This window comes from Lactuca saligna, chromosome 5 (assembly GCF_052625555.1).
Source record: "Lactuca saligna cultivar CGN05327 chromosome 5, ASM5262555v1, whole genome shotgun sequence".
Classification (NCBI taxonomy): Eukaryota; Viridiplantae; Streptophyta; class Magnoliopsida; order Asterales; family Asteraceae; genus Lactuca; species Lactuca saligna.
Window position 1 is genome coordinate 184,324,683 of NC_136421.1, and position 19,104 is coordinate 184,343,786.

Consider the following 19,104-nt stretch of genomic DNA (forward strand, 5'->3'; position numbering starts at 1 on the left):
CCAAGCTCCAATCCACTCAACAATGGTGTTTCTTCGTGATTTAGGGTTTTCTGGGGCTCAAGGGGTGATAAAGAGGCTGGGAGGAAAACATAGTGATCTTTATATAAGGCTCAACCCCGAGAATTAGGGTTTTCTCCACTCAGCGCCTACTCGCCGAGTCCATTACACTGACTCGCCGAGTCGGCCACTTAACACGCGACCAGGTCGCGACCCTACTCGCCGAGTCCGCACATGGACTCGCCGAGTCACTCTTTCCCAATTTACCCTTTTAGCCCTTCAACTCTACTCTTGATATTTCGGGATGTTACAAAGATAATTGCCAAAAGTTTTTGAAACACGATGTATGCATACACCTTAAATACACTAACCCTAATAAAAGACCGTTGGACAAGCCCAAGCCCGTTTATATAAATGGACTAACAAAAACATACAAGGACGAAACATAATATCCCAACACAATAAGATTAGTTAAAAATAATATTATATAAAAAAACTATATTATTTTCTTTATAAACAAAAATAATATTTTTTGTTTTAAATAACTACAATCATAGAAACTAACAATATTCATTAAATAAATTTTAAAAACATTAAATTTCTGAAACCAAATTAAAATAATTAAGAGTTTTGAAATACGTTATTTTAAATAACTTACAACTACAATAGTTAAAAGTAAAATTATGTACAAAATTAAATTGTTGTCTTTAAAAATAAAAACAATGTTTAATGTTTTAAATAATTACAATGATAAAAATTAAAAAATCTTAAGCAAATACACGTTTAAAATTTAATTAATCATAAGAACAACTATAAATATCATTAAATCATATATATATATATATATATATATATATATATATATATATATATATATATATATATATATAACTTGGAGGTAGACATCATTATGACACTTAGGATTATACAACTTTAAAAGATATCTACATTATCATATAATTCAAAACAAATAATATTTATATCAACTTTCTATAAGATTTATTATATAAAAACTAATAATAATATCATTGATATATTTAAAAAACATATATTTGTAAAATTTTCAAATATATTATTTTATTCTACACAACGCACAATGCACATACATTCGCCTAGTTTCCTTATATTTATTTGAAGGGGGTAGGGGTGTACCGGCGTTATAACTAGGTTTTAGAGTTGCACATTGACAACTCCAATGTTTTCTTGTCACGTATGCAGGATTCTAAAACATAAATTGTAAATTGATTTTGATTGGGAAAATTCTTTGTAGATATTTGTAATTTTTCCATTAAATTAAAGTAACTGCAAAAGCTTCATGGTACTCGTAGCAAGTTTTTTTGTTATATATTAGTACACATGAAAAGGTGAACATTGTGACAAAAAACATGTTTCTTATTTTCAAAATATCAAACTGTGTGCAATACGTGTTTCAACTTGAATTTTTTAACAATTGCCACGATTTCGTGATATATATATATATATATATATATATATATATATATATATATATATATATATATATATATATATATATATATATATATATATATATATGCATGTAATGCTAGGAAGATGCACATTATTTCCACGTCATATATCTCTTTTTTCTTAGAGACAACATGATACAAGGATCACAATCTCATATTCAACCTTGTCACTTTCTTTACAAGTCCAACAATGTGATGTTGCTTGGCTTTTTTCTAATGGTAGTTTCGTTACAGGTAAGTGAGTCAGGATTCTTGGTTAAAACACTTCCAGGTTTTTCTGGTGATCTTCCTTTCATACTCGAAACCGGGTAAGATCTTGTAATAGAATCTATATGTTGATTTAATTCATGTTTTTTGTTTATTATTATACTTCGTTTGTAGTTATACTGACTCTCAAGAAAACAATGTGTTTTAAGTTACATTTCGGTAGGAGAATTTGATGAAGTGCGGTTATTTTACTACTTTATTGAATCGGAAAGAAGTCCGGAAAACGACCCTCTCTTACTTTGGGTCAGAGGAGGGCCCGGTTGTGGTGTTCTCAGTTCTATTTTCTTTCAAATAGGTATATCTACTATCCTACAAATTTGTTACTGAAGTTGCTTTCCGGGCATAGATATGTAGGACAATTTTTTCAACAAGTGTTTTTAGTTTAATGTTATAGTCACGTCAACACTCAACAAACCAAAAAACTCAAAAACATCCTCAATATGATATCAAGTCTATTATGTAACTAATTAAAGGATTATTAAAAAACATGAAAATCTCTACCATGGAACTTCTAAATTTACAAATAATGTCATAATACTTTGGAATCAAAAACCTTCTACGACTTTTTATTTTTATTTTCTTATTCTTTTAGAGCTTATTTACCCGATAAGTTTTTTAAAAACTGTTGCTATTATGGATACTCTTAGTTTCTTCTTTCATATGGTTATGCAAAGGTTTATAGTACGTGCTCCAAGCTCATCAAAAATGATATATAAATTCTCATGCTTAATTTGCTTCACTTTCTTTTTCAACATCCTACTATGAAGATCATTTCACAAATGTTCTTATGTTAAATATAGCTCGCAACGCACCAAGGAATTAGCAAAAAAAGTTAAAAACATAAGTATATTTGCAACAATAAATTTATAAACGGGATTAGGGTCAGCCAGCTCCATTGTATACGGATGTTTAACTCACCAAGGAATTATGACGAATCTCAACACATACATACAAGATTGTATTTTGTACTCATATAAAGAACATTCTCATCCTCGTCCTTTCTATACCCTTTAACCACATGCACAAAAGACATATCAATTTTTTTTACCTTATTTATCGACCATCCATCTAGAAAATAGTTTGCAACTTCGTAACAGTAGGAAAAGTTTTAAACATTCATATCCAAATTGTATTTAAACAATAAGCAAAATCCTAAACATTACCAAGCTTCAAGAATGTAACAAACCTAATTTTTTTAACCGCGGTTATAACCTTCTTTGTGATGTACGTAGACATCCAAAATCTTGCGGTATTTGTTAGTTACTTTTCATACACCCTTTTCAATCGAATCCTTAAAAAAGTAGTTCAGAATGGACCAAATTTGATCATCGGACCTTGTACCATAGTCCAACACCTTTTTAACTTAGTCACAATGTTGCACCATACACCTCCAACATTATCCATTAACAGAAATGCATGGAAAGTAAGGAAAACCTTTGTAAAAATATGATGTTTTATGCTGCTTTTGCAAAAGGACTTTAGATAATTTAATTTAATTTTTTTTTTAAATTTTGTTGCAAAAACAGGGAGATTTTATATTGTTATGCAAAAAAAGTTATTTATTATTTATTATTATTATTATTATTTTTTGGGGTAAAAGCGGAATGATTTAAAAATCTTTTGTAAAAGTATGATGGTTTTATATTGTTTAGCCCTAACAAAAGGGTTATTACCTTAAAAACCCTTGCTAAAATTAGGAGAAGTATCAACAATCAATTAATATCCGATTTCACGAGTTGCTTAGGTAAAACAAAAATGAAAAAGTCAATCTCTCAATTTTTTTTCCACACTAGACACTCATCTCCATGATGTTGATGCTACACCTATATGGTAGAATCTTTCCATCATGTAGATTTAGATTTCCTTTATCATTGTAAATAGAGGCTTTTTCTTGATGTCGCTGACCATTGCATTAAAGGACCCATACCCATATACTCCATTTTCAACAGCCTCACATGCATATCATTGAGAGAAAAAGGCCATACACCATGTCGATGGATTCTTTGACATCATCCAATCATACGACTTTTCACTAATCTTCTTGATTTCTTCCGGTATAACAATCAAATCACCTTGCGCAATACTTTTGCTGCTGCCCAAAATAAAAATTTCAACTCCCAAGCATTATAAGACTTCCTGAAGTTTGCAAGAACATGTCTCTCACATTGCCTATGTTCAACATGTGGCATGATGTCCTTCACAACTTCAAACAGTCTATGGAACATGTAAAATAATGTTACTATAGCATACAAATAAATTGCATTACTATACAACTTTATGTAATGTATGCTTACCTTATGTTGATCTGAAATGACAACCAAACCCCTACCACCATAAACTCCTAAGTCATCAATAAGGAGTTATAAAAACCATGTCCGAGTTTATCTTTGTTTTCTACATTCACTTCAACCCATGCTATCGGATAAACATGGTTGTTACCATCTCTTCTAATATCACTTAACAACTCACCTTTTACTTGACCCTTCAAGAAAGACCTATCCAGTCCTACTACCGACCTAACAGTTCATTCGCATGATCCCAAACCCTAACATAATGTTCATGCAACTTACCCTCAATCATTGCATGTGCCTTTACCTTGGCCGTATATCATTGACTTTTTTGACACTTATATATAGAACTTTCTTAGGACATCCTCTTTTATATATGTTGTTGAAAATTTAGGTTTTTGAATAATATCCTTTGCATAGTGCCGAGTTAACCACTCATAACTAACTAGATGTCCAAATTTATAGTTCCTTGCACAGAGATGTGTATTAGTCATGGTCTTTATCTGAAATGTATGTTTATTATATTTCCAAGATGCATAAAGCTTAAAAGGACATTGCCTTTTAATTTATCACTTGGTTTACTACACTAAACAAGTAATATTCTGGATTATCAGACTTCATAAACCATAGTTGATAACCTTTACAAACTACCTAGTTAGTTGATGCCAACCTCAACTGGGTAAGGGACTCATATAATTCTCCCAAACTAGGCTTCATTGTGTCCCACTTAACGATAGGATCATAATTCATAAACCTTGTACTCAAAACCAACATCAAGTTCATTTTCTTCTCCAATGTGCTCATGTTTTGCTCTTGCCCCACATCAAGTTAGTTTTCTTCTCTAATATCCTTATATATGTTCTGGAAGATGTTTTCCACACATAACATGTTGATAAAGGGTTCATCATAGATGGGGTTCTGAAGGTCTCTGATTCAAAATCTACATATGACATGTCAAGAAGATTATCATCGGAGTCTTCACCAAGAATGTATTTTACATTAGCAAACTTTTTTTAACTCTTGCGTGATGACACTGCTATTACCCACATTTGCATAGGTTTGAAGGTCTTTGGTTTACAGTTCAAATATAAAATGGCAGTTAATAACACTAACATTGCTATTTCAATGATCGAGAACGGTTTCTGGTTCCTATCGAGGGTTTTTGAACATCAATCGATAATAGGAAGATGATCAGAACTACGGTTTTTGAACTTCAATTTTGAAAACCCTCTTTCTCCTCACAAATCAAATCAGTCACCGTAAGAGAAAGAGTGAAATGATTGTGGGTCTCCGTATTGCACTTGAGGGAAACTTGTTTACCGGGAATGAAAACTTTTGATGTAAAACTAAGGGTTTTTAAGGTAATAACCGTTAGCAAAATGGGTGTAGTTTGATAAATGGGTCCCCAACAATATCAAATGATTCTATAAACACTTTCAAAATAATTCTATAATTTTATATCTTGAATGTATTAGTTTCTTATTTATTATATTAGTTATGAGACTCGTATACTGATTGTTAAAAAAAACTAAAAATGGTATTAAATCAAAATCGATTATAATGAATTACATTGAATTTATCAATTATAGAGAGTCACTCTCAATTTGTTTTAGATTGTAATGTATTTTTTTCTATCAAAACTATTTTGGAGGTTGCATGTAACTTTCAAATAATTTTTGATCCATATAAATTGATTTTTATGATTTAAGTTAAAGTTTGATTTTAAAGCACTCAATCAATATGTGTCAAGAAATTGGTGTAAATTTGATAATTATATGGTAAATTGTAATACCATATAATAAATATGGTATTATTTTGGAAAATATATATATGATTAGCTTATAATTTAGGGTGATACAATCAAAATTAGATGCGTATTTATGATATCATAGGAAAGAAACACACACATATATATATATATATATATATATATATATATATATATATATATATATATATATATATATATATATATATATATATATAACATTTATAATTTTATTTTTGAAATCTACTATAATAAATGAAGATTAATTTTGCCACATGTCAATTTCTCATAAGTTTTGACACTTGTCATTTTGTAATATTTTTAAAATAAAATAATATCAACATGTTAATTTCTATATTTTTAAATTTTTTTAAAATTAAAGTCCCACAATACTTATACTTATATATATATATATATATATATATATATATATATATATATATATATATAATCATTAAATATAATAAATATGATAATAAATTACAATTAATATGTTTTCATTCCTTATTTCAATATATATTTTAAAAAAAAAAATATTTATTGTTTACATTTTAATATTTAATATTTTTTAATCAACTCGTGTATTACACAGATTTTACACCTAATTAATAGAATAAATACATTAATTAGTTAATTAATCTCATTTAATACAAGGCAACCACAAAATGACACGTGAAATTAATTTATTAAAAAACCCCACAAAATTAGATGTTGCAAAACTCTTGAGAATTTGACAAGTGACAAAAAATCTCCATTTATTAGAGAGGATTTTTATCTTATATAATAATTTTTGTTTACCTTCCTTTCGTTTATAATACATAGATAAAACAGTTTTATAATTTTTCATATATAAATTTATTGAGAAGATAGTAATAATGTTAGAATTTGCCAATTATTTATCTTGGTACAATCACAGTTCTAAATAGCGTGAGGTGTGGTGTGACGGCAATGCAAAACCTAAAGCTTAACGAGTCGTAGCGAGCCATGATGTTTTTCAAGGCGTGATGTAAGGCGGCGATTTTGTATTAATTTATAATTATATTACGACATAATAAAAATTTACATTAAATATAACTACTTTTTAGAAGTGTTATATAAATAACTAATAACAAAAACTTAATAAAAACCACAATACTTGTATCACCGATTAGAAAAGACATATCAAAGAACAAAAAAAATGTGTCTCAAACAAAAAAACACGCACCATAACACGTCATAACACACAATGGCACACCATATCACGCCTTATCATACGTCACCCCTAACATCAATGTTATGAGGCTATTCGTAGCGCTGAAGTCACGCCTTACACCATGGCATGCCTTGGCGCGTGCCATGACGTGCTTTTAGAACACTTGGTACAATTCGGTATCCTTATAAATTACATAACTTTTATGCAAAGACAAATAATAGTTATAAGAAAATAAAATTACCATATTGCATTCATTCGTTTATCAGACGTGTTTGATAAAATAAACTAGTAGCTAAAAAGTTGTATATTTTATTTGAATAAAAGTGTTCGAAAAAAACAAGTTTAGAATTTTTTAAAATATGTAAAAAAACATAAAAATATATTTATGTAAAAACTACAATTGAAGCATAATAACAAACAATTAATTGTCTAAAATACAATCTTTTAATTTTCCATGTTTTATTATAAAATAAAAAATCATATGAGAACGTAAAAAAATATGGTAGAACATTAGTTTAATCTTAGGTGAAGCTAATATTTAGGTAAAAAGTTTAATCTTAGGTGAAGCTAATATTTAGGTAAAAAGTTAAACTATCATTCAAAATTCTCTACCAGAGACACCCTAATTCTGGTTTTTATAAGTTAAGTAAATAGTTTTAGACCAAATAGATTCTAGCTCAACGATATCAGGTGTTGCAATTCCTTCTTGAATTCGAACGTTTAAGTCCAGTTAAAGACATATATGGATGTATGAAACTTTTTTAAAATATAATATATTTGACGTTCAAAAATAAAATAAATAGTTTGAGTAATTGTTTTGATCGTTTGTTTAAAAGAATTTATTATTGCTTCGATTTTATGTTTTTATGTTTTAAAAAAATCTATTATTATTATTATTATTATTATTATTATGTTTAATACCATGTATTAGAAACACAGACTTACTTATTATTATTATTATTATTATTGTTATTATTATTATTATTAGAAACATACATTTACTGGTGAATCTGTGCAGGCCCCATCTCCATCGACTTAGTTAATTCTACTTTGGAGAATCCAATGCTCAAGTTAAGATCTGATGGTTTGACAAAGGTGTGTAATTATCACCTTACTTTTTTATCTGCAAGAATAATTTTATTAAAAATAGTTAGTGAGAGGCTAGAATTACAAATATTTAAGGTAATCCTTATGATGATTGTAACACCAATTTGACCGACAAAAGCTTTCAGATTTTCAAGCTGTAATCCTAATTGAGTTGAAGGTTGTAGCTTAATCCTTTGCTACTCTTGGACTAGGTATTAAAGACAACCTCGTTACAAAGTCTCCACATAACACAATAAAGCCATGAGAACAATAGTGACAGCCTGTTTGATCTTGTGACAGGGATCCTAAGTGTCCTACCTTAAAAAAGCTCTCGATGAACATACTAGTAATAAGAATTTGTCTCCACCACTATTTTAAAATCCCACAGACCTTGATCACTTTAGGGCATTCTATAATTAAGTGTGTCTCATATTCATTGGAAAAATCACAAACGAGATAGAGGAAATTAACCGACCCAAGGTTTATACACCTTGGTAGATGACCAAGCCGAAAACTCCAAGTTAATATGTTTGCCTTTCTAGGTACAATGTGATTCAAGATAGTGTTGCGCTTGTTTTGGTCTAGTAGAATCTCATAGTAATGGACCTAACCTAAGGGAGGAGACATATAAACATACACCATTGTTCACAATCCATCTAGGACTGCTATTTTAGTAAGAAAACATAGAAAGAAGGTCCAAATCAGATGATCGAAAGATTTGTGCAAATGACTAATTTTTCCCATGTTCTGCTTTTCAAAGCCATGAATCCATTTCTCTCCAAGCGATAAAGCCATGCAATGCATTGATAGGATTTTACAAATTGACTTGTTTTTAGTATAGAATTACCACCAATGTTTTCCTAATAAAGCAATTTTAAATGTTTGGATGTGCCCAATGGAGATACCACCCATTTCTTCTTATTTTAAAACCCCTTTCCAATTAAATCATGTTTAAATGCTTTAATAAATCCTTTCGACACCTTGAAAAAGGGAGAATAAGTAGGTTCCAAGGCAACCAAGAACGTTACACAAGGCTAATATATCGACAAAAGATAGTTCTTGCGACTCTATCTACATAATTCTTGATTGAAATATATGAAAATGCTGCTAAATTAACACCCCACAGACACTCCTACTCATGCTGTGTTTGGCGTGCCACAGTTAGCTGATAAGCTAGCTTATTTTTCGAGTTTTTTTTTTTTTTTTTTTATGTTGTCATGTTTGGTAAACCAAAAAGTAGCTTATAAGCTAGCTTTTTGAAAAGCTACTTAGACTAGCTTTTGAGAAGTTTTTTTTAACAATTTCAAAATATACCCCTTAATTAATTATAGAAACACATACTCTTACATATCATTTTATGTAATTTTATATATTTCAGCTAGCTTTTCAGCTAGTTTTACAAAACATTATTTTTTATCAGCTAGTTTTTATTTAGTAGCTAGCTTTTCAGCTAACAGCTAGTACGCCAAGCATAACCTTACTTAAAAGTCGATTCCCTTAAATATTTAAAGTACATTGTTTTCTGAAAAAAAAGTTTATTAAAAAAGTTTAATCATTTCACTAACATTAATTGTTAATATAATGGGATAATGACTTAAAAGGGTTATATACTTTTTGATTTGTACACATTTGGTCACTGAGATTTTTTTCGTCTATATTTACCCCTTCAATTTGTTAAATTGTACACATTCAGTCATTATGACCGGTTTCTCCTGGTTAGCCGGGAAAAATAACTTAATAGGGTAATATATTTCTTATTTTGTACACATTCAGTCCTTAATATTTTTGTACACATTTAGTCTTTAATATTTTTTTTGTTTCAAAATAAACCATTTTTGTTTTTGTACTCATTCAATACTTATAAATGTTGGACATCATTGGTGAAGTGTGTAGGGTTGTTGATGAGTAATATAAGAAACGCAAAATCCTCAATACTGTTGTTGAGTGTGTACAACCAAGCCTTTTTGATCCCCACGATCAACGATAGAAACTGAAAACATAAACAACCAGGTAAACACAAAGTTTAGTGAGTTTTCCCCAAAATACCCAATACAACAAACATATTATCATGCATAATGGGCCCACACTCATCATATTAGAATACCTTGGCCTAATCAGTCATCGGACTGGAATACCGAGGGTTTGTCGGCATGCTGCCTTAACCCAATCGCTCTTCTCGAGCCTCTGTGCCTACGACTTACAGCCGGCCCACACCAGGTATCTTGGCCTACAACATATAACAGGACCACCTCAACCTATCCTACCACCATATGGCTATCCTACGTAAGATGTCGCAAGAAAAACCTAAAGAAATCATTCATAAATACTGAATGAGTACAAAAAATTAATGACTAAATGTGTACACAAATATTAAGGACTAAATGTGTATAAAGTGAAAAATATATTACCCTATTAAGACATTTTTACCGGTTAATTTGGAGTAGCCGGTCATAAGGACTAAATATATACAGTTTAACAAGTTGAAGGGTCAAATATGAACGAAAAAAAAATCATTGACTAAACGTATATAAATAAAATAATATATTACCCTTTTAAATCATTATAATGATTTTTCAAATAAAATTTCTAACTCATTTATATATTCAGGATATTTATTTTACTTATTGATTTTCAACTTCCTTTTTTATTATACGTAAAACACCGTTTTCTATTTTTTAGTATTCTTTTATGCTACACTACTATTATTTTTAATTTTTATTCTAAAGCCTTTTTGTTTTATCACATTCTCTTTAGACCATTCTTCAATGAACTAGGAATCATCTATCGTATTGAAAGGTGGAAAGAATGTGCCTGTTGTTGAGGAGAGAGATACCCTTTATATGTTATTGTTTGTAGCCTCATTGAAAGCCACCTTGAGACCTTTTTGTTGTGATAATGAACATGAAAGAAGAAAGATGATATCCTTGTGAACTCTTCTTTCTAATTTTTTTTTTGCTTTGTAGGACTGATGTTGACAAGAACATAATTTTTTTTATCCAAATGACAATCTTCCTAGTCTAACACCTCTCCTTATAAACTTCCTACTTCTGTGAATGTATTAGGGTTACAATTTTCCAAAGACCTAAACCAATTCCTACAATATGAAATGGCTCAAATTAAATTGAAGTTTTGTATTATAACTTCCAAATCGAAGATGATATGTAAACCTCCAATGTAAGAGAATAAGAGATATCATGAATTCCTTTTGAAGCTATGAAAATACTAAAGTACTTAAGTATAGAATTTAACCTCCGCAAAGAGGGTGCCCTGAGTGAAGTTCAAGTCTTTGTTTTGATTTAGATTTCAGCCTAGTGAAGTTTAAGTCTTTGTTTTGATTTCGATTTCAACCTAGTGAAGTTTAAGTCTTTGTTTTCATTTGAATTTCAGCCTAGTGAAGTTCAAGTATAGGTTTTTATTTGGATTTCAATCTAGTGAAGTTCAAGTCTTATATATATATATATATATATATATATATATATATATATATATATATATATATATATATATATATACTCCTTAATCTAGATTATGCAAACACTTAATTGTAAAAGAAATCTTAATTTTCTTGATTATGGGTTAAGAATCACATATTTGAGGGCATAAAGATATTTCAAGCAATTGTAGTGATGAATGGCTTGATGCACTGTTATCAGAATTAGAGTTAATATAGAAGAACAATATATAAACTAGAGATGACTTGTTTTTTATGAAGGGTTTTGAATGTTGTCCCTAGTGTTCTCTCTAAATACCTATGCATGGTGTTTTTTTTTAATCTTTACAATCTGGTTGATGCAATGGAATTAGGTAGCCAACATATTATTTCTTGATGAACCTGCTGGATCTGGATTCTCATATGCAAAATCCCCTGAAGCTTACATGACAAACGATACATTAACACCAATTCTGATACACAAATTTATAAGGAAGGTAATATAATATCCACATGAAAAGATATATATTTTTCATTATTGTTAGTTAGCATATCTCTAGTTAATACAAACATATGTGTACATATTTGAATGCATTCACACATACTCCATTTGAGTCCATGAATGGATTGATTATTAATTCTATAACTCACAGTGTTATACATGAAACAATTACTTATTAATTTCATGTCATCCAAGCATTAAGAGTATATTGCAATTTATATATGTTTTAGATAAAAACTAATATCATGTTTATTTTTATGTCAATCCAACTAGTGGCTTGTGGATCATTCTAAATTTGTCAAGAATCCCTTATATGTTGGTGGTGATTCGTACAGTGGCATAGTAGTGCCAATGACTATTCAGAAGATTTATAACAGTACGCTATTTTCAGGAAATATATAATGTGTTAGAGAGACCATGCTAAAATATTATGTCTTTTAGCTTCTTTTTCGTATTTTGTAGGTAATGAAGGTGGAGAAGAACCACATGTCAACATCAAAGTACAATTTGATCCTTTATTTATATTAGTTGAATTTTCCTATATATTTATATTTCTTCCTGAATTTCAATATTGAATGAAACTGATATATGATTTTCCAACATAGGGGTACATTCTTGGTAATCCTGTAACAGAAAAAAATGATGAATATAATGCAAAAATCAAACAAGCTCATCGTATGACACTCTTATCAGATAAAATATATGAGGTAAATATTTAAGTATTGTTGAGTTGTGACTAATACCATAAGTGTTAGTAAATTATTTTGTTTACACAGTTCCTAGCTGTTATTTGTAATAACTATTACTCCAAATATTTGGAAATTAATATAGATGCATATTTTTCCAGTCGGTTAAAAATAATTGTCATGGTGAGTACTTCAATGTAGATCCAAAGAACAGTCTTTGCATACATGATCTTCAAGTGGTACACAAGGTACAAAATAAATCTAGACTTTTACTTAGACTGTTAGCTTACAATGTACACCAAAATTTTCATTTGATTTTAATTAGTGCTTTGTTATGTTGAATCTACAGTGCGTTGAAAGAATTAACGTGTATAACATGATAGAGCCTGTTTGTGACCCTTTAAACACATCAAAATCCAAGCTCTTGAGGAGAGGCTTACGGTCTCTTGACAAGACATCTATTGATATTTGGTCATCAGATGATGTTCAAACACAATGGGATTGCGTATTACTTTCTCACTCTTTCTTACATGTTATTCCTTCATTTGGAAAAATATCCATCATACTTGCATTTTTTATATATGCAACTTTAAATCTATGAGTGAATGACATCCGAGAATCATCACATGCAACGATGGTTTGAAAATAATCAACTATACTTGTTGAAATTAAAATAGGTTCATGTTATCTTAAATAGTTAGAATTTTAGTCCGTTCAATTTTTTTTTGGACATTCAGGTTTCTAAAAACTTAGTTTTAAAAGATAGAATCTTTATATTATATATATATATATATATATATATATATATATATATATATATATATATATATATATATATATATATATATATATATGTCTGTGTGTGTGCGTGTGTGTTTGTGTGTTTTCTACATGTGTCTTAAGACACTAAATTAAAGATTTAAATAAGTGCAATGCCAAACAAAGATTAAATTTAAGAGTAAAAGCATAATTAAAATATGATTTAGCATCTAAATAAGTGTAGTTTTGAAATAACATACTAGTGTTATAAAAATTTAAAACTACAACTGAAAATATTTTATATTAATATCCTTACAAACAATTACCAAAATGTCTTTGTCCTAATGGTACCATGAGTTGACGAATAGATGTCTATCAGCCAAAGATTGAGGTTCAAGTCTTGTTGTAGACGAATAATATACATTTAAGAGTAAATTATTTGGTTTAGAAGAATAATGTACATGTAAGATTAAGTTAGTTGATGTGTAAGCGGTTTAGTATTTGTTAAATGATGAAACTTATCATCTATATTGATTGTAACATACTATCATAATATCTTTATAAGTACTAGATTTCTAATTTGGTTTATGAAATACAAATTAATGTTTTCTTTCCAATTTATCCGAGACAATGAAAGTTTACCAACAAGTATTGGGGTATCCCCAACAAGTGAAGGGGTATCCTTGAAAAATCTTGTATCTCTAATCTCTTTTAGAAGGATTAATGACCTAGGAAGGTAATGAGGTTTCAAATTTGTTTACATTAGGTCCTCAATGTATTTTTTTTTGTACGTATTACACAAACATGGTTGTTACAACCATTTAAATGCCTCAATTTATCCGAGACAATGAAAGTTTACAAGACCCAAAAATGTTTAACATATCTTACTTAAATTTACATTTAATTGTAAATCAAACCAAATTAATCGATAACCGATTAAAACAAACCTTATTCAATTGGATTTCGATTATAATTTTAAAGTAAAAAACCAGATTTCTGTTAATATTTTTAAAATAAAAAACCAATCAAATAACATCATACCACAATAATAAAGCTTATTAGTTGAACATTTTCATGATACATAAACATAATTCATCAATTTAAAAACAAAAAAAAAAAAAAATCTAAAGAAGAATTTTTTCATCAATTTATTTATAAGATGCATGAATTTTATTATTATTATTATTATTATTATTATTATTATTATTATTATTATTATTATTATTATTATTATTATTATTATTATTTAAAATTGGTTGGAAATTGATAGGACGTACCATACTCATTGAAAAAAATGTATAGCAACAACTTCTAATTATAAAGTATCCGAATTAACTTTTAACTGAATAAAGGTTCACGATAGTTGTTTTTTTTTTTTCAATAACTTAATCCACTCAATAAGCTTATGAAAAACTTCCTATTATGGATCCTCTAATAACATTTCATCAAATTTGTATGGAATATTTGATTTGTTTCAATAATATATATAAGCATTACTAGTTAAACATATTAATATAATATATTCGTTATAATAATATGATACAGTTGGTACACAGAGGTGTATACATGAAATAAAAATGAGAAAATAATAGAATCACAATTTTCAAAACACTTTAGACCTTAGCTATTAAAATTATTTTGAACCTGAGTACAAAATACATTATTTGCAAATATCAAATCACTTTATTATATAATAAGAAAATTGTTGTTTTTTAATAATTTGATTTTTCTAGTGTATTATGGTTTCTTATACTAGAATTTTACAAGTATAATTTTCATGGTAAAACTAAGTAAGATTTTTCTTCTGTTTGCAGAATTCAAAGTCTGCATACACTGAGGCATGGGCTAATAGGAAAGATGTAAAAGAGGCTCTTCATGTTAGTGAGGTTGGTAGTTTAATTAATTAGAGGAATTCTATTCATGTTCATATTTATTATGTAAAATAACAATCATATGGCTACCAGGACTTTAACAAAATTAGGTGGGTGGTATGCAATGAAAGCTTGACTTATGATTATGGTAACCCAGTGAAAACTTACAAGTTCAACGTCTTGAGTACTGTTGCTTATCATCGAGAATTTTCTCATAGACATTTACGAGCTCTGGTATATAGGTATTACCCATAGTTAGTCATGCTTCTTAATTTTCATAAATATCTGGCTCCCAATATATATATTTATATCTATTTTTTTGAGTCGGCCATTGGTCACTTATGTTCACGCATTCATATGGGAACTTTAAAGAAAACAATTATTAATAATATTTTGGTTCTTTGTTGTCTTCTCAAAATAGTGGAGATCATGATCTATTTGTTCCACATTTCTCTACATTGAAATGGATTAAATCGATAAATTTGTTACTTGTGGAGGATTGGAGACCATGGTACGTCGACAAACAAGTAGCCGGGTTAGTTATGTTTTCATTAGGATCACATGAACTCTGATCATCGATATAAATATTAAAAATGACAATTTCTGATCATATTCTACTGTCTCATTCCATGCAGATATACGATGAAATACTCAAACCAAGACTATAGATTGACATTTGCTACGGTGAAGGTGAGAAAACTTCCTTAAAAACTTCTTCTCACTTGGTGCTTATCCTAACTCATGAAAACTACTACATTTGACTTCATAAATATTTTTAACTAATTTTTTGAATATAATAAAAATTGTGCACTTAAGACTTAGTTTATTACGATACACTTCCAATCCTTTTAATAAAAGTTTTGCAATTCTATGAGCTAAAAGGATCATTTCATGTTATGATGATGATGGTCGATCCTTTTGTTTTATTAAAGGGAGGAAGTCACACTGCTCCGGAGAATAGACCTAAAGAATGTTTAAATATGTTTATGAGGTGGATTACTAATGCAGACATGTAAACAAATACCATAAAGTTTGATGTTAGTTTCTTAATTATGGTGTGTGCACCCGTTTGTATGTTTATATTTTCTATATATAAGTCAGATCAATTGATATTGTAATGTCTATTGGTTTAAATCAAAAATAATAAATGTATCTTGGTATTAATAATATTTAGGTAATTTGAAACACTCGTGGCATATGATATTTTAAGTAACCATTTTTTAAATAATTTTAAAAACATTTTGAGTTTTAATTTGGCATACGGTCATAAAGTTTAATTTCCAAAATAGTTTGGAAAAAACATGTGTGAGTGTAAAAATTTAGTTAAAAGATAATGTATTAGTAAAATAATACTAATTATACTAGAATATGTCTTTTATATGTCTTTATATTTCTCGATCTTCAATTCTAATAGTTATCTGCTACTAACCTAAAATACTTCAATGTAGTAAGTTAGGTTTGAGAAGCCATGAGTAAGTCTCGGGTTAAACATTATATGGATAGTATATAAATGAACATTTAATTTATATACATATGTCTAAATCCATACCTTTTTAAAACTCAACAATTAACAAACGGTTTGTTTTGGGAGGGGGGTTGCGATGAGGGAAACATAGCATAAGTCTAAGTACATTATTGTTAACATCAAATCTCATATAAAGTTGTAAACATCATAAAGTAACAAACAATGTATAAAAATTAATGTAGGTAATGCAACATAGTTCCCAAACCCCTAGTCAACTACAACTCACCAAACAAGTTCCTCTTTCCTAAGGTAGAAGGTAGAACCAAGGTAAGAATAATCAAGGGCAAAAGTTTATCGTATAATCATATTCTTGTATTCTCATATAAGTTAATCAAGTGTCTTACTCACCAAACAAGTTCTTCTTTCCTAAGGTAGAATGTAGAACCAAGGTAAGAATAATCAAGGGTAAAAGTTTATCCTATAATCATATTCCTGTATTCTCATATAAGTTATTTAAGTCTCATATATATTGTGTTCATACCACTCATTTCTCAACCACCAAAGAAAATGGATGTGTATAATTATGATTTAAATATAAATATAATTTAAAGATAAAGAAAATGTAACACTCTAAAATTTCACACAATTTTTTTTTTTTTTTTTCCATTTTTAAATCATATAAAACTCAATATCACATTTCCTCAAAACCACAATGTATCAATTGTCAAAACACAAATCAACAACACAACTGATAATATCCTAAAATCCTCAAACATAATTGCGAACAGGTGTGTACAATCATGCCGACGTCTTCCCTCGATCATGAGAAGTACCTGAAACATATATCACACAACACGGTAAGCACGAAGCTTAGTGAGTTTCCTAAAAATACCACACACAATAATTAGCCTCACATGACTATATCTCGATAAGGACCCTTCGGTCACGTGTCTCAGTGAAGACCCTCCCGTCTCACAACTCGGGTTGGACCCTCCGGCCCTAACCAATACATCACAAGATAATATGCATCATAAATCACAAAGACAAATGCATGATATCACATAACTCAATATAAGCATATAGGACCCTCCAGTTGCACAACATTACCACTCATGTAAGTATAATGAGAAGACTCACCTCATAAGTAAGCAAGTAGGTCTCGTATTCCACGAACGATCTAGACTTCGCCTACATATCATAATCATCTCTAATTAACACTTAATAACCACAACCCTAAAAATTAGTCGAACCCATTCTCTAACTCATGGAAAGGGTGAAAGACCATTTTACCCCTCCTTGGTCTCCTCACTCATGTCTTGACCAAACCCTAAAAGTCAATGGAAGTCAACACCCGAGTCAACAATCTATGTTGACCCGACTTGTCGAGTACATCTATGCGACTCGTCGAGTTCCTTCGTTTACTCTTTAATATCATGAGAATCCAACTCAAATCGTTGAGTTGTCTTATCAACTCGCCGAGTTGAAGCGCGTCGAGACTATCAGGGAAAACCTTAGCTAACTTGTCAAGTTAGCTCATGCACTCGTCAAGTCCCTCTTGACCAATTCTCATTCAGACGATTCTAAGTAGAAATAAGGTCCCAAACTCTAGATCTAGCCTCCCAAGGCTGAAATACCATGTAAAGTTGCAAGCTTTACGTCCATGCATGACATCTAGGGCTCGAAATGCCAAAACAAGCTCTATATGGGGTTTAATGCATAAAAGCTTGCCACTAGCTTGATAAAGCTTAGATCTTTGGGCTCAAGGGACCTCATATTGTCCAGATCTGAAGTCTTAACTCCAGAGCAAGCTCAATCAACTCCATAACTCAAAGAAGGATGGAAAAAGACCCTAAACTCCCTAGAAAACAGATCTAACCAAACAATGAGCAAGGTGGTAGCATTTTACCTTCACACAGAAGCTAGGAATGAATGAACACCGAATCCAAGAGCTCCCTCTCGTCCCAAGCCTTTTGCTCCTCAATCTTCCTCCAAAAATGCACTAAAATATGCAATATTAGCCTCTCTTTCTCTCACACAAGGATATAGCTCAATTAGGGTTTCTCTCATAGTGTTAAGATGATAAGGGAGGAGGAAATGAAGGCTTAAGGTCCTTTAAATATGACACAAACCCTGAAAATTAGGTTTTTCTCACCCATCTCCTACTCGACAAGTTTGGGTCCTCAAACTCGTCGAGTAGAATCTAAAAATCATGCGGCTATTAACTCTTATACTCGGTGAGTTGGGGAATCTAACTCGTCAAGTTGCTCTAACATCATGAATGCAAATTAATTAAATGTTATACCTGG

General features: G+C 29.8%; 1 protein-coding gene across 1 annotated transcript; it reads left to right on the top strand.

Moving 5' to 3' along the window:
- Nucleotides 1-1,573: 1,573 nt before the first annotated feature.
- Nucleotides 1,574-16,464, top strand: LOC144997437 (serine carboxypeptidase-like 10). Its single transcript, XM_078957346.1, has 14 exons — nt 1,574-1,792; nt 1,901-2,046; nt 8,018-8,094; nt 11,890-12,012; nt 12,291-12,393; nt 12,480-12,517; nt 12,623-12,724; nt 12,865-12,951; nt 13,053-13,208; nt 15,277-15,348; nt 15,427-15,575; nt 15,755-15,868; nt 15,969-16,023; nt 16,266-16,464. The coding sequence occupies exons 1-14, from the start codon at nt 1,617-1,619 to the stop codon at nt 16,347-16,349; spliced, it is 1,482 nt and encodes a 493-aa protein (XP_078813472.1). The 5' UTR covers nt 1,574-1,616; the 3' UTR covers nt 16,350-16,464.
- Nucleotides 16,465-19,104: the final 2,640 nt, after the last annotated feature.